Below are 24826 nucleotides of genomic sequence, written 5' to 3'. Positions count from 1 at the left end.
GTGGGAACGATATGTAATTTAACAAAGACAAAGTGCACGTGGTATGCTGCATTGTATTGTATTATTTTGTATTGTATTGTGCATTGTATATACAGTATATTGTATTGTGTATTGACAATACAATATACAATGCACAATACAATACAGTATTGTATTGTGCATTGTATAATATATTGTGTAAAGTGTATTGTATTGTATTGTATAATACAGCGGCACAATGCTGAACACCAGCAGCTATAGAGGAACAACAAATCCTAGCAATAATACATTATACAGGCTGGTTAATATATTATTGCTGGGATTTGTTGTTCCTCTATAGCTGCTGGTATTCTCCATTGCGCTGTATAATGTATTATTGCTGGGATTTGTAGTTCCTCTGTAACTGGTCAGTGGTAATCTGCAAACGTTGTCAATGTTTTTCATGGTCGGTAGGGGGGCGGCAAAATGCACCTTCGCCTGAGTGGGCAAAAATCCTTGCACCGGCCCTGGTCACACTTATATGTGCTGTTGGGAGTCACTGATGGTTCAATAGATATGGCTGGTATTTATATCATTCTGCACACGTCCTTTTCAAATACTTAACGGCAGCTGTAACGTCATACCGACGCCCTAGGTGGATGGGAGTGGTTTCACAGCACTCAGTTGATTGGTATGTCTAGGTATATATTGTTGTATGTCTTTCACTTCACTGTTATCTCTAAGCCTGATGAAGGGGACCCTACGAGGCCCCGAAAGCGCTTGCCAATGAGATACAGCTATTGGCAATAAAATATTTTGCTTTTTCAACTTATGGTGTGTGTGCTGGTGACATTTTTCTATTGTTCATGTTTTGTTTTAGAAAAACGGTCACATGACACTAAACAAAGATGTATCAGTACTTGTATCTGTAAGTACTTGGGCAAGTACCTGTACTTGCAAAAATGCTATATGTGCATCACTTATATATATTTATAAAAACAAAATCATACAATAAAACAGAGATGTAGAGCAGTGAGAGCAGTCATTTTAGGGCCATTAATTACTGATAACATTAAACCCGACGTGACCCCGTCTTTTGTATTTTACCAAACAATTGGGGTAAAAATAAATTTTTCATAGGGGAAACCGTTTTTTTTTTTTTTTTTAAATGTAGGGTATTTTTTTTTTTTTTTTTTTTTATAGTAAATCAGTCAAAGTACCGCAGCGCTGAACACTGAAAAATGGCCTGGCGAGGAAGGGGGTGTAACACCTGGTCTTCAAGTGGTTAAGCTTTGTAGTAGGGGAGGAGTACTACCAACTTGCAGCCCCACCCATCAGCTTAGCTACTGGACCTCAGGTGTTTAGCAAAACCTTGGCACTAGTGTTAGCTACCTTAAGGGTCAAGAGGGATACCAATAATGGGGTACCTGGATGACATTCTATTTTGTGCTAAATCTCTATCTTGTCCAACGCCATTTTTTCCCCCTCCTCTGGTATTGTAAATTGGACAGGATGGTAACTCCTTGGCATTGCTACACTCTTATCTATGCTTACCTTCAAGTAAGATTATTGCCTCAGCTACTACACTGGATAGAATTAGAGAGTATTCTGGTGCTCTTAGTCGCTCTGGATTGGTCCCCGCAGGTCATGGAATGCTTATCTTGTTTGGCTGGTATTGGATGCTCTTTGGTGTTTACCATTGCAAAAAGACCTGTTGTCTCAAGGACCCATATACGAAGCAAATAAGAAGCAAAAAGGTCCAGATGCACTACTGCACATAAGGATAAGTACATAGGAAGCTGCAGTTTGAGAAAGATGCTTTATAGCTCCCCAGTAGGCTGCCACCTGCTATAATGTGGAATTGTTCAAGAAACTTTTGGACGATTTCTTAAGGGACCGTAATATACAGGGGTACAGGTACTCCTAGAATGAGATCCTAATAGGTTGGACTTGATGGACTAATGTCTTTATTCAACCTCAAATACTATGTAACTATGTAACCTTAAAGAGATCCTGCCACTAACCTATAAAAAAATGCACTAGGGATACTAGTATCTGTATTGGTGCCGATACCGAGTATTTGGGTACTCTTACTCATGGCCGGACTGGGCCAAAAAATAGGCCCGGGCATTTTAGACTGAGCAGCCCAATCACATGACCCCTGACAAGCCCCGCCCTGTCATGATCTGGGGGCGGAGCCAACACAGAAGCCTAATAAAGAAGTGGCCTAAGGCGGCCGCCTAATTACAGGGGACAATATATATATATATTTACAAACACATACACAGTATAGACTCTATAGGTGGCACATACTGTACTGGCTCTATAGGGGACAAGCAGGTGTAGGATAAATAAGCAGGATCCTCTGATAAAAAAATATTATTATAATAATATTACCACCCATATTTAATAAGATTACCCATTTCTACAATGGTGTTACTGAGTATGTGTTGCCTCCAGAGCTGGCAAAGTTGTGTAGTTGTCTTTGACTGGCACAGCTTGCCCTCAAATGCCCATAGGTGGACTGTTCAGTTGACGCCTAGCAAACCTAATAGAATGAAATGGGTTTCCAAGAATAATACCACCAGCTATAGAGAACTACAAATCTCAGCAATACATTATACAGCAATGCAGAATACCATCAGCTATAGAGGACTACAAATCCCAGCAATAATTATATAGCAAAGCAGAATAGCGATCCAGTGCTGGACTGCACTGGAATAGGTGTGAATGAGCCCTAAGAAAGGAAAAATAATGTATGCTGACTCTTGCTGTAAACAAAATTACCTGCCCATTAATGCAATGCGTAAAAAAATGCACCTGAGGGCAACGCAACGTGTGTAAAAAAAACAATAACAAAAAACACAAGTGTCAATTTAATTGCATTTAGCGTGTGCCCGTGTTTGCTTAATGCAATGGAAGTAGGTGTAAACTCAGCCTGGACTACTGCTGGAAAGTATATAGAGTACTGGCACTATTTTTCCTTGTTTTATGTTTGTAGAAAGTAATTTTTTTTCAGAGACAGATATAGATACTGCCTCCAGGCCGGTTCACACTACAAACAGTGCATTCCTGCGTTCAGTAGTGCCTGTGTTCCAGTCCAGTGCGATCTGCAAAATATGCTGCATTTGCTATATTTGCAGATCGCACTGGACTGAACACAGGCACTGATGTGCCAGGTGTTTGGGTGTGGGCGATCGCACTGCGGGCGGGGTGTGTGGCTGCAGTGACATTGACTTCAATGCACCACCACGCCCCCTCCCACCCCTGAACGCAGGGAGCCGGCTGGGTTGCCATACAGTGCGTTCCAGAGGCTGACCACTCTGGAACGCACTGTTTGTGGTGTGAATCAGCCCTCCAGTGTCTGCTTTATGCAGGATAGTTTACTGACTGATCGCTGCCAGAAAACAATTTACAAGACAAGTCAACATTGTACGTTTTTGCATAACCCGAATCTGGCCATAGACACTAGAATGTCAGACTAGACTGACATGCAAGCTCGTATCAGCTTTACATACCAGGCAGTGCACTGCATATCCACTTTTACTGCCAAATTCAGTTGCAGGAGGCTGTTAAAAAAACAACAACACTATGGGGTGGGGGACTGCGCTCCCGGTCCAGGAACACCATTAGCCAGAGAGAAGCGGGTCTCTTTCTAGTATTAGTCGGCAGCTCGCTGGGTCCTCACGGCCGAGGCTCCACTTGTGTTCACCAGTGCCGCCCGGCCCGCCCACTTGTCACTGCCCGGCCACCCCCATCTCTGCATCGTTGGCTCCCCCAGTTGTTACACCTAGTGGAAGACCAAAGGAATATCTATACAGAGAACACTGAGCCAGTCACTTCAGTCTCTGTACAGAGGAGCTTACACTCTAATGCAGACTGGCACCGGCTGTAAGAGGACTACAAATCCCAGCAATACATTATACAGCAATTAAATGGAGTGCGCTATGTTCTTGGCCATGTAAACATGTAACAGATTTATTACATACATAATGACAGCTAGGTATGTTTCATTAAAGGGTTATTAAACCCTCAGCATGTTTTTGCATATGTCTATCTATGGCTAGCAAGCAGTAGATATATGCAAAACGAATTTAAAAAAAAAAAGGGTTAAACTTACCTGTGTCTCTGCCGCGCGCTCCCGTCTAAACATTTGAACATTTCTCGGGTGGCCACGAAGAATCTTGGGGCGGGCACAATGCGCAGTTCACATATTTGGCTGGGAGACGAGGAGCAGCGTGCACCCGCACACACTCCGTGGGACATGATAGAAGAGGAGGACAGAGGAGTCAGCGTTGAAGGTACAGCTAAAAACTACATTAAAGAAGATGATCGGATTAAGGCAGAGGCGTAACTAGGACCTTCAGGGCCCCGGAGCAAGAAACTATGAACGGCCCCCCAAACCCCGCCGCCATGGCACTGTGTGGTTAACAGGACGGCTGTCGAGGTCCCCAGCAAGCGCGGGACCTCAGGCAGCTGCTTCAGTTTAAAAATTTAGTTCTGTCGAGAACGCTGACCCAGCATCTGCGCTTGCACACAGACCAGTATTATCGAGGAAACGGACATTCATTTACAAAGTATTAGTTTGTAATGGTTAATTGTGGCCGTTATTAATATGCCATCCATGGCAGTAAATGATGGAGGGCATATTATTAACGGTCACAATTAACAATTTAAACAAAATACTTTGTAAATAAATGCCGGTTTCCTCGATAATACTGGTCTGTGCGCAAGCGCAGATGCTGAGGTTGGCAAATTCGACTACGTCGGCGTTCTCGTCATTACACCGGTATCTGTTTAGTATCGGGGCATTTTCACGAGTACGAGTAAGAGTGGTGTATCCCTACTTAATAATATAATTTGTTGCGTGTGATTAGCAGCCCCTGCCCTTCTCTATGAGAGTACGTGGCCATACGCCACCCTACGCTCACCCTAAGTGCATTTCCATACAGATGCGGGTGTCCCGGCTCGGACACAGACAGGATCCATCCTGTCAGCGTACAAGTACGGACATCCGCACAGACGTGTAGGGTGGGCGAGCATAGGGCGGCGTATGGCCGTGTACTCCCATAGAGAAGGACGGGGGCTGCGTACTAATCACACGCAGCACCTGTCCTTCCAGGGAGCTGCTCGGTACGGCCGTGCACGCAGCACGGAGCTGTACGTGCTGGCCTTTTCTTGCGTGAATGAGGCCTAAGAGACATCATTTAAGGCAGGATTGGGAAGGGGGAAAATGTTTGACTTTACTGTCACTTTAAATGTGTGAGGCTAAAAGATACCTGCTACCACAAGGGAGCTGGTCCCCCAGTTTTACAGGAGTCACTTGCAGATCCCAGACTAGTCCAGACTTTGAATGCAAATCACCTAAATGCTTTTCATCTTAATTCCCCCCACTGTGTTTTCAACACTCCTATGTCAGATTTGGGAGAGATCACAGGTTTGTTTGCAGGGAGATACCGTTTGTGTATCAACTTGCTATTTAGCTGCTGGATGCCCCTTTTTGGGGGGAATTGGTGGTGGGGGGGTTCATGATTTTTCTTTCAGTTAGGGTTAAGTGAGATTCAGTTAGATACAGTGAAATAAATACATTGTAATGTTGATTATTTTATTAAATTCTGGCTGGGGTGGGTCCTATTGACAAAGTGGTCTAGTCAAAGTGTTTTAAGACTATGAACATACTAACTAGCATTTTTGGGGGGCTCAGCAAAATAAATACACTCCTATGTTGATTTCTTGATTGATAAATGGCTGGTGATGATCCTGTTGAAAAGTTTGCATACCCTTAAGGTGCCCATACACTGCACGATTATCGTACGATAATCGTATGCGCATTCAGCATTGCGGTCTTCGGAAGCCCGCCCCTCAGGGGGGCGGGCTTGCGATGATCGAGAGTGCGATCTGCCTGTCCAAGATGGGCAGATCGTACGTTTTTTTAATCCCTTTACAACCATCGCAAGACTAAAGTCTTGCGATGGTTGTAGAGTGTATGGCCACCTTGAGTTCTAAATATTGTGTATTGCTCCCTCTTGCAGTCTGTTAGGAGAGTTAGTTAGAGAGTTAGGAATAAGACCCTTTTTTATGTGGTAAAGCTGTCATTAGACGTGCACCGGCAAAAAATTAGTTTCCTTTTGCTTCGGATTTTGCGTTATTTTGTTTTTCGGGATTTGGGTCCGAAAGTCAATTCATTTTGTATTCGGACGAAATTAGTTAGCGGTAGTCTGTACGACTTGTCGTTTTCGTTTTGTGCGTTCGTTGCATATGAAAAGTATTATGACACCTCTGCTCACAGACCCGAATGGCATTTGGAAGCTCATGAATAGCATTCGGGAGTTCACGAATGCTATGTTGTATTTGACAGCTGAGAATGTCAAATGGGCAGAGCGAGTCGTGACGTCATGGCTTGCTCCGCCCATCTGGGTGCCCCCTTAATTAAAGGGGTACCCCGATGCAAATAAGCCCACTTGCCCGCAGACCCCCACAACCACGGGGTCAGGGTTGTGGGGAAGAGGGCCTTGTCCCCATCGGCATGGGGACACACTCCTAATGCTGAGGGCATGTGGCCTGGTAAGGTGCAGGGATGGGGGGGCGTGCTTGATCGCCAACCGCCCCCCCTTTCCTGCCGGGCCTGTGCTCGGATCAAGGGTCTGGTAGGAATGTTAGGGGGACCCCACATTTTTTCCCCCCACTTTTCTCCCCATTTTTTGGGGCTGGTGTTCCCCCTTAAAATTCATAACCAGACCTAAAGGGTCTGGTATGAATTGGGGGGGGGGGACGGACCTCACGCCTTTTTCCCCCCTCTAATGCAGACTGTAAAAAAATAAAAAAAATACAGTATCTCACAGAAGTGAGTACACCCCTCAAATTTTTGTAACTATTTTATTATATCATTTCATGTGACGACACAGAAGAAATGACACTTTGCTACAATGTAAAGTAGTGAGTGTACAGCTTGTATATCATTGTACATTTGCTGTCCCCTACAATGCATGGAAACTCTTCTGCTCTATGGGCACTTCAATGCATTGTACAGTAGAGCCCCAACACACAACCATTACATATATACACATACACTATATTGACAAAAGTATTGGGACACCCCTCCAAATCATTGGATTCAGGTGTTCCGTGAAATGTCCTTTCTACTAAATATTCCATGGTCAACTGTTAGTGGTATTATAACAAAGTGGAAGCAACTGGTATTATAACAAAGTGGAAGCAACTGGGAACAACAGCAACTCAGCCACGAAGTGGTAGGCCACATACAATGACAGAGCGGGATCATTGCATGCTGAACTGCACAGTGCGCAGAAGCCACCAACTGTCTGCAGAGTCAATAGCTACAGACCTCCAAACTTCATGTGGCCTTCAGATTGGCACAAAAGTGCGTAGAAAGCTTCATGGATTTCCATGGCCAAGCAGCTGGATCCAAACCCTATGAATTAGAGCGGAGACTGCGAGCCTGGCCTTCTCGTCCAACATCAGTACCTGACCTCACACACTCCTAAACCTTTTGGGCGCCTTCCCAGAAGAGTTGAAGCTGTTATAGTGGCAAAGGGTGGGCCAACTCAACATTGAACCCTAAGGACTAAGACTGGGATGTCATTAAAGTTCATGTGCGTGTAAAGGACGGCGTCCCAATACTTTTGACAATATATTATATATTGTGCAATGTGGTGCACTGACAGTTTAAAAAAGGTTCATTTATGTTTTCTTATCCATTGAGGTTCATTGGCACCCCATTCATGCCATAAGGCATGTTAACATTGTGCATTAATGCACTGCAACTAAACCCGTAAGTGTGAATCGATCACCTTCATGGGCAGCAGGTCTCATTGGTTCCTCCTATCAACCTCTGTGTCACTACAGGACATGGCAATAGGTGTGGCATGGACAGCAGAACAGGTAAGTATTTACATTTGTCTTTACAGGAAATTGTTCTTTTTCAATTTGGAGAGCGGGGAGAGGGTAGGACTTTAAACATTATACTCATCAGTCATGTTAAATTAAACCTGTCAGTAACTTTGCATGTCTGTATGGATAACTTGCTGACATATCACATAAAGAACTGTATCTATATTTAAAGATTCTGCTTTATCCAAGAAACTACACTGTACATGCTTGCAATAATGTTTGTGCTTCTCCTTTATAAAAAGAAGTACATAGCAAATCAATAGTACATCTTACTATTTTATGACATCTGCCGTCTAGTTTTCATCTAAGTGCACCAACTTTCTGCAATAACCCTTCTTGTATGTAAGATTTATTGGCCCATTCAAGCGATGTGTTCTGCAGTTAATATCGGCAAATATGGTTATGTGAATGACTCAGTGTAAGAAATTTGTCTGCTAAGCATGTTCTGGAAGTATCTGGCCAGCAGATTTTGTTTTTTTGAAGACTGAACCAACGTTCTCATCCTAGACCTGTTTGGTTTGTTTCTGATAACTTGTAGCAAACAGACGCCTGCAGCAGTTCTCAGAAAAAAAGAATGAGCATTCTTGGACTGCAATTTACAAATCTTACAGAAAATTAACCTAAAGTACACAGGAACTATGCGTCTCTTCATTCTGGTCTGATCTGGACGTCCAGGGGGTGACGACAAGCAAGCAGGAGTTTGGAATCTTCAGTTGCTACAGTGCAAGCAAAGAAGAAACATGGACAGTCCTGAAGCACTCAGTATGGTAAGTAGGTGAAAGGACAAATACAATGCTTTCATCCTTTAGATTTTCACCTCTTTACATAAAACTGCCTCTAAATGTATCTTTTATTTAGCACCTTATACCTATTTTTTAATGTGCAATCCTTTTGGTTAGGGCTGAATTCCTATCACTGCAACCTGTAGGTGCAAAATGTTTGGCACCCAATAGCACATTGCTCTGCTTGTATTGCCACATTTACATAGGCTTGTTGTCGTTTTACTGGTCCTAGACCGGTTCAGGATGTTGGGACAATATGTAAATATGCTAATATCAAATGTGATGATGATGAAAGAATTGTGTAGTCAAGAATTTTTCAATACTGGGCTTCTTTACCTCAGACACCTAATATTGGCAGGTCTACTGAACCTAATGGAAAATCTGACACTGCATTCAGTGAATTGATAGAATGTTGATTTGCGTATGTTGTGCGTAGACTAGCTTGCAATTGTAACTTTAACTTTAGTAACACTACACTCAGGAGGTAAATCTTAAAAATGCATGCAAGTACCTTAACTATTAACAGATTAATTATCCCAAGCTCATTCCCGGGATGGACTACAATCTCATGTTTAGTTTTCTAATTTGCATTGAGATTGTAGTCCATCACAGAAGTGAGCTTGGAGCGGTGGCTACTTTACAACACACGCAGGGACCATGGGGAACAAAAGTAGTCACTCTCCAGAAGGAAGGACAGTGTCAGTACCAATTCAGAGATGATTTGAGGATCTACAGCCGAGTGATACACAAATAAGATACATTTTTGTTAATAGCTAAGGTACTTGAATGCATTTTTGAGATTTAAAAGAGAATGGTTACTATGGGGTATCCTTTTTATCCCATAGTTCTCTTAAGGGTCACAGGAGGACATATACTAACATCCTCCCGTGACCCAAGTACCTTAGCTATTAACATAAATGTATCTTATTTGTGTATCACTTGGCTGTAGATCCTCAAATCATCTCTGAATTGGTACTGACACTGTCCTTCCTTCTGGAGGGGGGATACTTGTGTACCCCATGCTCCCTGTGTGTGTTGTAAAGTAGCCAACACTCCAAGCTCACTCCCGTGATGGACTAAAATCTCAATACAAATGAGTAAACTTAACATGACATTGTAGTCAGTGGCGGAACTTCTTGCACCGGGGCCCTGAGGTCACTAGTTACGCCACTGATTGTAGTCCATCTGTTGTGTGAGCTTGGAGCGGTGGCTACTCTACAGGGCATTTTAACATGCAACGATATGCAAGTTAAGTTTCATGTTTTAACACACTGCACAGGTGTGAGCCCAGCCTTAGAACCACCTATACAGTTAAAACTCTTTATTTGAGTGACACATTCTGAATATAAAATAACATACATTATATGACAGACAGTGCAAACTGAATACAGAGGAGAATAGCCAGAAGAAACATGTCTATAATAACAATACTAAAAGAGGCCTCTTCAAACACATGTAACTAAACATCAATTGCTGAGGATGTATAGCTAACATAGAGGGTCACCAATACAGTTTCAACATGATTTTATAGGAGATTATTCTACAGTGTCACAGAAAATGTATTGTGTAACACTGTGGACTGCTGACTGTTCAGAAATCAGACACCATGTGTGTAGTTATTGCTTTATACCCCTACAAAATTTTATGTGATTTTTTTTTTATTTTATTGGACTTTTTATGGCTCACTTTGACCTGGTTTTGTTGCAGAACATACTCTACTTGTAGCCCCAGAAGGTGTTTTATATGGACATTGTGTCCTATACAGATCACAGACGATCTTGAATAAGCCCAAATTCGTGTAGTGGGTGGCCCCACAAGCACTATCCAGCTTGATAAAAGTCGATTTAAAAACTGACTGAGCAAGGTGGAAAATTGTCAGTGGTGCAGTGATTGCATCCTTTCAGATGAAGTCACTGTCAGGCAGCGCCAGCAGCCATGTTTGCCGCAGCTGCCCGGATACAATGAAGATTCCTCCATATATGCTGTTAGTGTGGAGAGGGGAATCAAGTGTTTTTCTCCATCTCTTGCGGGCTAAACGGCTCAAATTTGACCCATCCATGACCAGCAAACAAACTGAGTAAACAACAGTGGAAAATCAGTGTTTTCTGTATCTTAGCTAAATTTCTGAAACAATAGGTACAAATCTATTCTGTTCTGGTCTATTTTGTTTTGGTCTATTCTATTCTGTGCCTAGAGGTAAATGAATTACAATGGTAATGCTCATACTTAATTTAGCATTGCATTATAACATTTGAATTGGACACTGAAAGACATGGTAGTAATGTTTTTTCATCTAAACATCGGACTCCTGTAAGTGCTATTTTTGGTAAGTAAAGAAATTTAAATAAGTGATACATTGCTACTTAGTGTTGTATGTTATCAGATTTGTAACTTTGTAGTAAGTTTTACTCCTTGAAAAGGGAAAATAGGATGTTTACTCAACAAAGCACCAGACTGGTTCATCTAAATGAGCTTATCTGCGCAACCTGTGTACATTTACTAGGTCAAAATGTCATCAGATGTCAGGATGTGCTTATCATTTAAATTACACATACAATTGTAAACTGTTACTTCTCGAGTGAACTATTGTATGCTTGCAGTTGTTTTTCTAGCATTATTATTAGTTGGATTATGTAAAATTAAAGTATAAATGTACCCAAATCTTTTTCAGTTTTGAAAAGAGTAAGGAAGAGTCGATCTTTTTTTCTCTGTGTCCCCTTGGGGAGATTTCCCTTTATTTCCTGTCATAGAGATGGAACATTAAGGGCAGGTTTACCCCATTTTCTGGACCAGATCTGGCCCGGAAAATGGTGTGATCCTGCCCGCAGTTCCAGTGCATTCCAGACCAGACAAAAAGAGAGCTGCAGGATTTTTCTGGTCTAGTCCGGAACGGACTGCGCTGATGTGAGCATAGGTTAGAAGTTGCATACAGATTAGGATGCATTTTGGGTCCAGAAACAATCCGGTCTGGTCTGGAGATGATCTGTATGTGGTGTGAATGGGCCCTAAGTGAGAGTAAATCTCTACAATGTAAATAAAATGTGCCCTCTATTCCTGTTCTGGAGACAACATTAAAATGTTGGATTTTCACATAATTTACTTTTACAGCAATAAAAACTTGATAAGGATTCCAACCCTTCCCCCACTCTACCCCCCAAAAAATGTTTTGGCGTTATAAACACTTTTTATCATCAAACCTGTGTTTAGAAAAATACTTTAAGTGTATGTGTAACTAAAACTTTTTTGTTTGTTTTTTAGTAGTGTAGGCAAGGGTTGGAAACCCTGTCAGGTTATTTTTTGACATCTGTATCCTGTTGGGGGAGATTTATTTTCAGTTTCTGTCCCGGGGATACAACATGAAGCAAAGGGAAATCTCCCCAAAATAGCAGTGCTGGAATGGACATCTCTCCAACAATCTGTTAAGAAGTAATGTTGTAGCAGTTTAAGGAGCATGATGAGAGATGCAGTCATTGGGTATGGGTGAGGAGACGATTTATGGGATTGATTGTCTAGAGAAGGCTGTAGGTACAGGGGTGTCAAACTCAATTTAATCGGGGGCCGCATCAACATTATGGTTGCCCTCAAAAGGTATCTGTAAGTCTATATAAATGTATCTTATCTTTATAATAAGTGCCTCTGCATTCGATTATCGCTGGTTTTAGTAATAACTTAATACCTAGATCTGAAAGTAGAAGTCTAGGAAATGGCCTGGTGGGCCGGATTCAGCCCCAGGGCCTTGAGTTTGACACATGTATAGAGTAATGTTGGAGCCACAACAAAAAAGGAGGATACCTTTAAGTATGATTCTGCAGGTAGACACCCCGGGGCAGGGAGTGGCTCAAAAATGATAAGCCAAATGGTAAAATGAGGTGAAAACTAGACTCAATTCTCTTGTGAGAAGTGCAGTTACTTAGGGCAATGCTAATAAAGTGAGCAGTACATCCTGGTGTTGTCGGGGGGGGGGGCGGGGTGTCACCCACTGCACTGAAAAAAGCTGTACAGATCAAGGAGGCCATTGAGAGACAATCAAAGTTATTCCATTATATATGCAGAGGCACCTGTCAGGGAGCCTGGTGATTCCTAGGGCCGGCAAGCCTCCCTACAAAGAGTTATATGAAGAAAAATCTCTGCAGCTTGTCAAGACCAACCAACCATCTAAAACCCACTGGATACAGCAAGCAATTAGAGGTTAATTTCTGAAAGACAAACCTGGAGAACTCCAACACAGCAAATATAATCAGAAGAATGAGATCCCAGAGAGCATGTGTACCATAAGTAAAATAAACAGTTAACCGGCTAAGGTATAATACAGAGAAACGTTGCAGAGCTTAATGCTGGTGGCTCGGGGATTCCATTTTGTTAGCTAGTTGGAAAGCCGGTTCAGATAAGAGATAAGTGACTAGAAAACACCACAAAGGGATACATATGCAGCAATGGCAAAGGGGAATAATTGCTAAAGCTCATTCTTGAAAGAATGACGTTTCAGAGCACTGAAATTGAAGCCTTTTGGTAATAACTAGATGTTTCTTTTTTTTAAAAAGGCCACTTGTGACTTGTACTTGTCACGTGATTACCACACAGGGTCTTTTTGTGCAACAATTGTAGATCTGGTGGAAAATTTGCAATAGATATAGTTAGCGGCTTGACCAGAAAGATCAGTACTGGGGAAAAGAATGTACCCTATCTAACTACAACTGTGTACAAAACGTAGCACACTAAAGTCCCAGTCCTTGCAAAATGTTCTACTCAGTAACAAACTAAGGTGATTAAGGGTCTTTCCTGTTCAAATGAAGGCACTGCAAGGTTTTGAATGCCCGCTCCTGATTGTTTACAAGGCATTTAATTTCAATGTTTTTCTGTTTTTTTGTCAGTAGATTGATTGCCATTCATCTGAAATTGATATCTTATGTACTCTGCTGTGGCATGTGTTGGCACTATAAACCCGAATTTTCGGAGAAACTCCAAGATAGAAAACCATCACTTATGAATAGAATATCTAGAGTAGCAATGTATCTCTGATAACCTCCCCCCGCCCCCCCTAAAATACATTCATATATGTAATACATGCTAATGAGCCCATGTTTGTCTCTGCCCCCCCCAAAAATACATTCATATATGTAACACATGCTAATGAGCCCATGTTTGCCACTGAAGATCCTGCTATTACAGAAAAATATCTGTTGATTTGCTAGAAATGCAATGAACTCCCCCTAACTTGCTGTTTGAGCTAAACATACTATCTTCACTGCACTCAAATGCCAAGCATTGTTACCAGCCCTTCCTCAGTGTTCCCTGGACTATAGGACATCTCACTTCCTCCTTAACACCATTACATAAGTGGGAGGCTCTCTGTAGTCCAGCAGAGGAGAGTTTACCCAGGGCTGGCATGAGTGCTTGTTATCCCCGTAAAGAAGAGGCAGTGTTGTATTGAGAAGCACTGAGTTTTTTTTAGCTCAGACATTTACTTTAAGGCCTAGAAAGAAAGGCATTTCAATATATTTATTCCTGCCTCTTACCTTCATACCACTTTACTAAACATAATCCTTCGTTGACAGCAGGAATATGAAACTGTAACGCTAGCCATACCTGCATAGATTTTCAATTGGTTTCCTCATCAGAGCTCAGCGATGTGTTTAAAGGAATCTCCACCTGCCGGCTATTGTATTCACACAGCTGTGGCACCTGAGTCTGCCTGAATGCTCAAACAGTGAACTCATCTGGTAGGATAGAGGATCACTATTCTGCCACAAAGTCTCTACCCAGTTCAGCTAATTTGTGAACTGAATTTTGTCACCAGGTGGTGCTGAGCTGACAGGGCCAGCCATCCCTGGTTCACATTTCCACCAATTCAGTAGGAATTGCCAACACTTTGGGTTATGTATGGCTAGCTTAAGTTACCTGGCAACTTTCATATGACAAATAATGATCCTTGTAGTCAGCCTGATCAAACTTTACACTTTTGTTTTTCAGACAAATTTAACCTGGATAGAAAGGACATTTAATAAACGGGACTGTGTTTCTATGATTCCAAGCTCAAGAGAACCTCACAGGTCTGTGATTTGCTCACTGAGATAAATATTAATATGTTTTATGCTATCAGAGTGGTCTTCAGTATATCTGTACTGTACACATAGTCAGCAAACAGCACTAAATCATGCTTTCAGCTGTGTCCGGTGTGCATGGTACCATGCAAATATTTTCATGTTGATAAAAACATCGGGCTGATTGACTAAACTACAAAGTACAAAGGTTGCGTGTGTTAGAAAAGTTGCTTGATTTTTCTTATACATTGGCATCTAGTTCAAGAAAGTTTTTGCATGCACAAATATGACAAAAAGCCTTGCTTGTTCTTCTGCTAATACATTGGCATAGGAGCATTTACCCTTGCAAACTGGACTGTGTGCAGGACTGTCCCTATAATGAGGCAGCCGGAGGCTGTTGCCTCAGACGACATTGGGTCACGTGGGAGGGCACCTCGGACAGGGACATATACTGAGCTATACTATCCAGCTAAATAGGGGTGCATAGTTGCAAGAATAGGCAGCAATTATTAGAGTGCCTTTTTATGTAACAGTAAGGCCTCGTTCACACTGCCGCGCATATACGCGCGTATATGCAACATATGCAAATAAATGGCTCCATACACACAGCCGCGTATGGAGCCGTATATTTGCGTAGCATATATATGCGCAAAAACAGAATGGAACAGAGATGCGTCCGGGCAGCGTATTTACGCGCGTACAGCACAATAAAAACTCCATTACGAGTGATGCATTCTGGGATTGCATATAGTGCACGCATAGACGCTCATATATACGCAATATACCATTTTCCTTGCGTGTTATAAGAGGTACGTTGGGTTGATTTAGCAGGTGATTTAATCTGGGACCCTGTAATATTTTATAAGCTATCTCAATAAATTCAAAGATCTGTTGAAATAATTATGAATATTTGACAGACTGTAGGGCAGGGATATCAGTCTTATGCAAATATGAACATAATCCCTTAATAATAACTGACAAGGAAAAGTTATGATCTGTGTTAACCATTTCATAATATATCTATATATATAGCTCTATATATAGCTCTATATACATATATATATAGAGAGATTTATTATTACATAAGTAAATAATATATAAATCTTCCCATGATCCGATAATACATGCAGAAGTTCAAGTGCTTGAGAACAGCAACTAAACTTTAAAATACAAAAATGTATTCAATAAAGTTGTTTTAGTTTTAAATCCAGCTAGTATAAATATCTGAAACTGTTTTAGTTTTGCGTAATCCACTGTTAATCAGGGAGAAGGAAGGTAGATAGGCCCTCTTAACCCATCAGCATGCTTACGGGAGGGGAAGATACAGATGACCGTGTCAATATGTGTAGGAGAGGTGAACCAGAAAGCAGACCTATTTCTTAATTGTTCAGTAATCACTGGGATTGCGGTTATTAGCACTGTTTTAAATATGGCGGCGGGAACCTCTGTCTGTCTATGACTACAAGCATCCAGCTCTAAGTCTGGGACCTAAAACGTTTACAGATTCCGCATTGGGACGGCCTAGTAAAATAAGCTACTGTGGGCAGCATAGTGAGGAAGCCAGGCGAGTGACACATGCTCCCAGGTATTTCTGACTGTAGGGTTGTGGGGAAGGTAAGTCAATGCTGCTTAGTTGTACAATACAGAATCATAGGGTATAAAATGGACCCCAAAATACAAATGTACTAAAAATAGGGGTTTTTTGCTCTGCGTAATTTAACATGTTTCCAACCATATTCTGTAGACTAAAATTCTCAGGCACAGTGCCCGATGCAAATGTTAATCTACCTTCCATTGTAGGACTAGGAGGGCACTCCTGTGCACGCTCTTAGTTCGGCGATCACGCTGTCACTGAGAGCTGCCGGTCTCAATGGATGATCGGGATCACTATTCAAGCCAATCATATATTTGTTTAAAAAAACTGCTCACTACAGCTGTCATTGACAGGGCAATAAACACACAGAGCAATAAAGTGTTTAAAAACTGCATTCATTAAAAACGTGTTTACATTCTGAAGAAAAGCTGTAATGTTTCAAATAATATTAAAAAGGGTATTTACTGAAACTGTATTAAAAAGGAATTGTAAAAATTAACCCTTGCAGTGGGGCTACCCCCACACTGCAAGGGTTATCTGCTGGTGTTTCTCTAGGGGCTGGGATAAAGAAGATATACTCACCTGATGCTCGGTCCTGCGATGGTCACCACCCTTCACTCCCCCTCTGCTCCAGCAGTGGAATGTTCCTCGCTGTCCTCACATCCACAGCACTTGCAACAGGTGTGATGATGTCACAGGTCCTTAACCTGCCAGAGCCAAGGGGGAGAAGAGGCTGCGGGGACCAGTCTAGGAGCCAGATGGGGCAGAGGAGCAGGTGAGTATATTTTCTTAATTCTCTTATCGACGCTCGGCGAGGTAAGTAAGAAGACGCGCTGGCGCTGACTCGAGTATAAGCCGAGGGGGGCACTTTTCAGCCAAAAAAATGGGCTGAAAATCTCGGATTATACTCGAGTATATACGGTATATATATATATCTCTCTTTGTGGGGCTATTGATCTGCATGATGTGGGTAATTGTATTATGTAACAGTGGATTTCGTAAAATGTACTAATACAAAAATGAGTCCTTATTATCTAGTTAACTGATGATGTTGCTAAATTTGGTTTGTACATTCACAAATGATCTTCGGTCACATTATTTGACATTCTTAAAGAAATCTTATGGCTATTTTTGTGCTTTATAACCTTTTTTTATGTTCTGTAGATGTATTCCCGGATGTCAGATTTGCCACCAGCTTGTACGGTAAGTTTTGTGCCTCTATGAAGTTTTCATTTTATTTTGCAGATCAGGATGATTAAGAAAGGAAAATATGTTGCTGTATATATCTGTAATTGCCAAGCCTTTTGTACAGAGTATATGTGTGCATCTAGACTATTTTACATATTCATGAAATAAAACATGTGCGTTCTACTTATGGGAACAGCTAATACAAGGAAAAGGTGTGCCCGATACAGTTATTGATAAAACAGCCATACCCTCCTGTGTCACGATGTACATGCCGGCAATACCAGAAGTACTGGAATTGTTGTGGATTACAATAGCAGATGAGTTATAGAAATACATCTTGTGGCAGTGCGTGGCAATGCCAGGGTGTCTTTTGGCAATATTGTCACCCAGGTCTCTCAGCCAGTGGGGCTGAGCAGTTCCAGAAAGTGCAAACGTTTACTGGGAAAGAGCTGGCTTTGCGGGTCTTCCCAGGTTTTCCTGATTTGGCTTGGGTTCCTGGAACTGGGAGATTTCAAAGAGCATTGGGAGGGATGAAATCTCCATTCCTGGGTCCAGGCTTTAGGGGTAACCAGCACTAAATCATGCCAGGAAAACATGCCCCAAACCATAACACAGCCCCCACCAGCTTGAAGGGTTGTACTCATGCATGTGTGGTGCATGCTTTCATGCTGTTCCCACCAAATTCTCACTCTGCCATCTGCATGATGCAACTGGAAATGTGATTCAGGAGACCACATGACTTTTTTCCAATGCTCGACTGTCCAATCCTTGTGTTCCTGTGCGAATTAGAGACGTTTTATCTTGTTACCTGCAGACACAGGCCTTCGGCTTCCATATCCCATACGATGCAGTGTACGGCGAACAGTGCGTTCAGAGATCATTTGAGAGGATCCCTGATTAAGATCTGCAGTCATTTGATGTACTGTTGCCCTTCTGTTGTCTTGTACCAGTCTTGCCACGCTCCGTTCTGCCCTAACATTGACTAGTCGCTGACGGCCACAATTCGCACGTTCAGACCCAGATTTTCGGCTGACAGTCCAGTCTTTAAATACTTTAACAACAGCTGCTCTTGAACATGTAATGAATTCTGCTGTTTGTTGATACTCGCTCCATGGCTCCGAGCGCCAACAATCACCCCACGTTCAAAGGCTGTTAGATCACGTTTACCCATATCTTCAGAAAAAAATCACCTCTACTGTCGTGGTAAACATACCTGCTTCCCTATTTATAATGGTCTGGCCCTCTAGCAACTTCAGCGCAAAAGTATAGCTAATTTGCCTACAAACGTCAGGTGGTCATAATAATCTGGCCACTCAGTGTATATGATCTAAGATTCCCCAAAGGAGAATTTGATGAATTAATTCACAACTGCTTTGCAATGCTTAACAGTGTGACGCAGAGTGATCTTCTGATCAAGGGATGCCGGGCGGAAGGGAGCTGACAGCGGCACCCACTCTGCAAATTTTGGCTGGTTCATCAAGAACCAGACAAAATTTGCATAGTGTATGGCCAGCTTTAGGCCTTGTTCACACCAAGCACGTTCCAGAAGCAGAGCAGAGCAGTTACAGACCGGATCAAAACTGCGTCCAATGTATTCCAATGGTATTTTGGACTTTAGTTCACACCGCAGCGTTCAGTTCCATAGCATGTAAAAAAAACTGCAGCAAGCCCTATTTTACCTGCTCTGGAACGCATGCAAACGCATCAAAAACGCATGCAAATTCCCTGGAATGCACTGAAAGCTCATTCTAAACTTTTTAAAAAATTATTTTTTTACCAAAAACGGCCCGGAACGCATCAAAAACGCGGCACAACTCACTGCACTGCGTGTTCAGAAACTCATGCAGATCTGGTCTTCATTTGGTGTGAACAAGGCTTTAGGGATACATGATAACCGAAAAAGATGGCTGCAAATCTGGCCTACACAGGTACCAGAGTAAGTCTTAGTTCCCAAACAGCACTTTAGTGTAGCTTGTGTTTACGTTTCTTGGTAATCTTTGGCCTTTTTTTTTTTTTCAAAAGGTTTTTTATTTGTTTTAAATGCAGATAAGAATGATCACACTTGCACATTCAGTGTGAGATCCAATGTAGAATCAAATAAAATTTACAAACTCAGGTTTCTACAGTATGGTGGTATAATCAAGTAGTTTAGTCCTTGAGGACTGCATATATACATCGAAAGTATAACAAACATTGTAGTAAAATAATAAAATAAAAACTTTGAAATTAAGGTTCAGGGGCGAAGTATGGAGCAACTGGTTTCAGGAAGGAAAAAGGGACGGTTGAGGATGGAGGGGATGTGGGAATAGGTTGGGGTAAAGGAAAGGATCAAATGTTTAAAGCCTCCATTATTGTGCCTGTCAGAGAGTCAGGGATTCCATATCAAAGGAGGGAGGATGGTAAGACTCAATCCATGGTTCCCACAGCTTCCGAAATGACACCAAAGTATCCTTTTGGAGAGCCGTAAGCTTCTCAAAGAACATCACTCTCGATACTCTACGCTTGACCTCCGCAAATGGTATGTTAGGGGACTTCCAAGCTTTCGCAATTACTCTCTTGGCTTCTGTAAGTATGAACGTGACCAGACGGTGTTGCCGAATCGTGCACACCGACGGTTTCTTATGTAGCAGGGCCTCCAAGGGGTCCTTGCGAAATGTTTTGCCTGTGACTGTGTACAGAAGTTGGTATACTCTATGCCAAAATCTCCTCACTTTAGGGCAAGCCCACCAAATGTGATGGACCGATCCCTCCACCCGGCAACCCCTGAAACAGTTCGGTGAATAGGACGGGATGGCTCTGGAGATCCTAAGGGGTACTAGATACCACCGAAGGAGTAGCTTGTAGTTGGCTTCAAGCGCCTGGACATTTGCCGAACTCCGAGAGGTTGTCATCCAAATTTGAGACCATGTTTCAGCAGGAATAGAGCACCCCAGATCACGTTCCCATTTGGAGGTGTATGAGGGGAGAGAAGTTTGTAGGTGGTCAAGTATCATAGCATATAAAGTGGAAATGGGTCTTCCGCTTTTCGTGTCATCGAGTAGGTACTCCTCAAATGGGGTGAGGGAGGGAAGAAGTATATGTATAAAATGCTTAATTTGTAAGTATTGAAAGATGTGTCGTGAGGTCAATTGGTGTTTGGCTAATCTTTGGCCTTTTAAGAGCAGCCAAAATCAGTTCTATGACTCTGTAAGGCCTTGTTCAGATGGACAGTAGTCCCCACCACCCTCTGATAAGCAATCTGAGGTGGATCACTTTTCAGAGGGTGGCAAAGCAGCAGCTGCCTGGCAGTTAGGATGTAATACTGCGCCTCATGAATGCAGTGATTTTGAAAAAATCCCAGTGTGATATTCTATTGAAATAATGCGCTGCAATCGCATACCCACGCAGTTGCGGCGCGGTCCCATTTTTTCCAATTGCCGCATTTGACAAGCAGCAGCACCTGTCAACAGTGGCATGCTGTATATTGTTTGCTGCTCCCCAAAGTAAAGCATCGTGTTCTGTCTCAAATACCGATTTATGTTTTTGCACATACCTTCCAGAGACTATTCTGTACAGATAGTATGACTACCCACTGAGCTGATGATAGCCACAGGCAGGTTCCAACTCACCAAGAAAACTCACTTGTTATTCGCAGAGGTGGAAAGACATTTCTATCTGAAGATGTGTACAGCATGAACAGAACCCTCTTAACACAGTGGGGAAGAAGTGAAAAGAAACTAGGGAGGAGAGGCTGGAAGTGTGTAACTAGAAAACTGTACCAATTAAAACTAAACATGAGGGAGGTTGAATGGAAGATACCAAATGTATAGAGAAATTAAGCTGTAGTAGCAGTAATCTACCACTAGGTCTCAGGAACATACCATAACATGATAATAAACAATGAAATACAAAACAGTGTAATAAAAATAACAGAAAACAATATGCAGCACATTATGGGCGTGGGGGGTCAGTAAAACCCACACATTAACTGCATGGTTTTAGCGCCCATGTGAACTGGGGCCTAAAGGCAGTCACAGTCTATGTTAATTTGTAATAAAAAAAATGTTCTTTCTGAACAGTGTAAGCCATTGACCCTTTCAGAGTAGCCACAGGTACCTTATTCTGTAAGCAGTGGGTCCATCATGCCATGTCCAGCAGGAGCAGTTTCTCTCCAGCTCTTCCTGGACACCCTCCAGGCAGACATCTTCTTGCACAGTCCCCTCTGGACAGACCCTCCAACAGGGAAGTGTAAGCCAGAGAGCTTTACACTGTTTCTGTTTCCTAAAAAAACTCTGGTAGGTTGCTCCAAACATTTAACAGCTTCCCTCAGCGCATTCCTGAACAAACTCCTCAGTAATTGGCTTGGAAGGACAAATATTCGTAACTTAGTTATTGGGTCTTCCCACACTGACTACAGGAACATCCTCAAAAGTAGCAGGCAGAAGCAATCAATACCGTGAGCTTAGGGAAAACATGAGGAGCACAGAAATAGTTAACAAAGTTCAGGGTGGCTACAGCCTAGCCGCATAAAGCAAACAGAGAAAAAACTAGGCACAATCCAGTAAAGGCAGATTTTCTACACAAATCTGAGGAGGTTGGCTCATTCAAAACAATGCACTCCCAATACAGGTAATATTTAATTAGCTGGACCGGCAATGTAAACAGACAGGCACTGCAAGGTCCCCAGCAGGCTGCCCTGTGGTCCCCAGCAAGCACAAGTCCTTAGAGCAGCCGAACCTGTTTAATAATGTAAAGGACCGGTATCGCCCTCTTTAGTATCGGGGCATTTTCACGAGTGCTCGTGCAAATGCCCAGTATCGGCACTGATACCGATACTGGTGCATCCCTACTTTTTAGTATGGATATTATGAAAACTTTTAAACACACTTATCTTTTATTTGGAGCTTAACGTAAACCTGAAGTGCAAAATCAGTACATGATCCACCACTGGCAGCACAAACAGACACCTCCGAAAGCTGATATGCACATATTAGTATACCTTTCTTTTTTTTTTTTTATATTGACACTTTTTATTTTGAAGGTTGCATATAGAGAATACAAAACTTATGACATCATTTGAGGTATCAAGCTTAATCAGCATTCAACCAGAGACCTTTATACATACATAATTTTGTTGTGTCACTATAGCGTAGAAGACGGGATATTCCCCATCCGCCATCCTACCGTTCTGTATGTCTTGGCTATATAGCAAATAAAGTTTCGTTCTGGCTTCTCTTGTCTGATCTGGGCTATCCGGCTTATACCTTTCAAATGTGGTGCATCAACAATTAACTGAACATCTTTATAACAATGCAAAAATATAGCAGAAAAAGAAGAGAAAGTGGGTGTAGGTAAGTAAGCGTCTTCCAGGACAACAGTCTGTATGTACATCATGAGCAACACATAACAGGGCTCCTCCCAAATCTTGGTCTCCCTGGTTCCTTACGTCTGGGTCAGTTTTCCTTAGTATACCTTTTGAATCAAGAACCTTGCCCTGAACACTCCTGCTTCCCAAGCCCCATATCTGGTCTTCTAAATGTGATGGGTCAATAGAGAGACTTAGGAAGTTAGGGGGAGATGGTTAGGTTTTGAATCTAGAAATCTAGCCTGATGCTCATATGGGAATTCCCAGGATTTCAGGGATTTAGAGCAGCCTTTCTCAACCAGGGTGCTGTGGCACTCTGGGGTGCATTCTGCCTTTGTCAAGGGGTGCCTTAACATGTTTGCTACAGTGAGGACTCTAATATGAAGGAGTCTCTTGATGTAAAGTGGGGGCTTCTAATGTGAAAGTGGGGGACTCTGATCTGAAAGGGGCTCCTGGTGTGAAGGGGAGACTTCACATTGTCTTTTTGTTGTTGTTGTTTTGCTTGGGGTCTCTGTTTCACCCTTTCATGCTTTTTTTCAGTTTCTGTTCATTAATGACTGACACACTTTTTACAATTTTGCTGTGTGATTCTTCCACGGCAGTAATATAATTTCTTACTAAATGTAATTGATAATGTGTGACCTGGACCTGGGCAGTATGTGCCACACCCCTGAGGTAAGTATCAAAAAAAGGAAAGGAAAGCTGGGGTTTTTTAGGCATCAATTGACAACTTTCAAAACGGTGGGTTCTAAAAATATATTTATTGATGTAGAATTGTTAAAAGCGGAGTAATTACATCAAACCAACCTAATTTGATAACTCCCTGGAAGCTCACTCCATTACTGTGCTGTCCCTTATGTGTGAATAACATGATTTGAATCACAGTACAAGATATACAAAAACATGATTGAGTAGCAAAGATAACATGATCAAATATCATATGATTTCAAAACATGATTGGAAAATTAATTGATTGAATTCGAACACATGATCAAGGATTTAACAATAAGGGTGGCTGACAGCGGAGGAGCACAATTTGTCTCGACGGTTCGCGCTTGACGGTGCTTTTTCAAGAGGAGGAAGTTATCGATAAAATCGATATGTGTGCATCCCTGCGGCACCGTCCAGGCGCAGCACCTGAACCATGCCCTCCAGAGCAGACCAGGGGAAGAGAGGCTGAGACCAAAAGTCCCACTTTAGGCAGCAAAAGGTGAGGGGTATATCGTGTCAAAATAAACAATTGGATGGATAAGGATCCTTGCCTGATAATTCCTCCTTGGTGAACCGAGGAGCATCCGTTGTCCTTTCACCTTCGAGCCCCCAGCGTGCTGTATGGCCGCCCTGGGCTCCACACTTACTAAATGTACCCACACATATATGGTTTTTTAGAGGACAGATCTCAATGGATTCTCTAAAAGCTAATAGTGGTTAGGTTAGTGGCATACAATGTCACTGTCACTAAGTGGCACACTTAGTGACAGCGACATACTTTGAACATTGCCGCCATGAGGGGGTTAAATAAAAAAATTAACCCCTTAGGGTGAAAAAAATCTGCAGCTCAGCTGCAGATTTTCATTGTAAAGGGTTGATTTGTCTAATACTTATAGTATAAAAATATATATATTTTTATTGTTTTAAATTCATTTTTATTTTTTTACATTTGTATGTTCAGCTGTCAAACAGTGATAGTGAGTGCGGTAAATACCACACAGCTATTACTGTGAGATACCCAATCACTACAAGCGATCAGGTATCTGTCAGAGCTTAATTCTTTCTTTAATGGATGCCTCAATACTTGCTTTTGACAGATCCAAATAGCTGATCACGTACAGTGTACATGATCGGTCATTTGGGCACTTTGTGGAGGGGACGTACAGTGAATGTTTCCCATCACAAAAGGTTTAAAATCCATACCAGACTCTGTCTAAATAAAGAGTTTGATAATTTTGGTGGGGGGGGGGGGCCCCCCACTCTTTTTTTTTTTTATTTTCATTTTTTTAATTTTTTT

The 24826-nt window shown here is 42.1% G+C and overlaps 1 protein-coding gene across 1 annotated transcript in view; it reads left to right on the top strand.

Moving 5' to 3' along the window:
- Positions 1 to 7844: 7844 nt before the first annotated feature.
- The window catches only part of LOC108804799 (transient receptor potential cation channel subfamily M member 7-like), a 79750-nt gene continuing 62768 nt past the window's right edge, over positions 7845 to 24826 (top strand). The window contains exons 1-4 of the mRNA XM_018576684.1: positions 7845 to 7860; positions 8545 to 8636; positions 14622 to 14701; positions 17451 to 17489. Of these exons, the coding sequence (XP_018432186.1) occupies positions 7845 to 7860; positions 8545 to 8636; positions 14622 to 14701; positions 17451 to 17489 (227 nt within the window). The remainder of the gene's footprint in view (positions 7861 to 8544; positions 8637 to 14621; positions 14702 to 17450; positions 17490 to 24826) is intronic.

The sequence above is a fragment of the Nanorana parkeri genome, unplaced genomic scaffold, assembly GCF_000935625.1.
Source record: "Nanorana parkeri isolate BGI_ZX_2015 unplaced genomic scaffold, ASM93562v1 scaffold74, whole genome shotgun sequence".
Taxonomy (NCBI): Eukaryota; Metazoa; Chordata; class Amphibia; order Anura; family Dicroglossidae; genus Nanorana; species Nanorana parkeri.
Note: the sequence above shows the minus strand (reverse complement) of the source record. Positions and strands in the feature narration are given on the sequence as shown.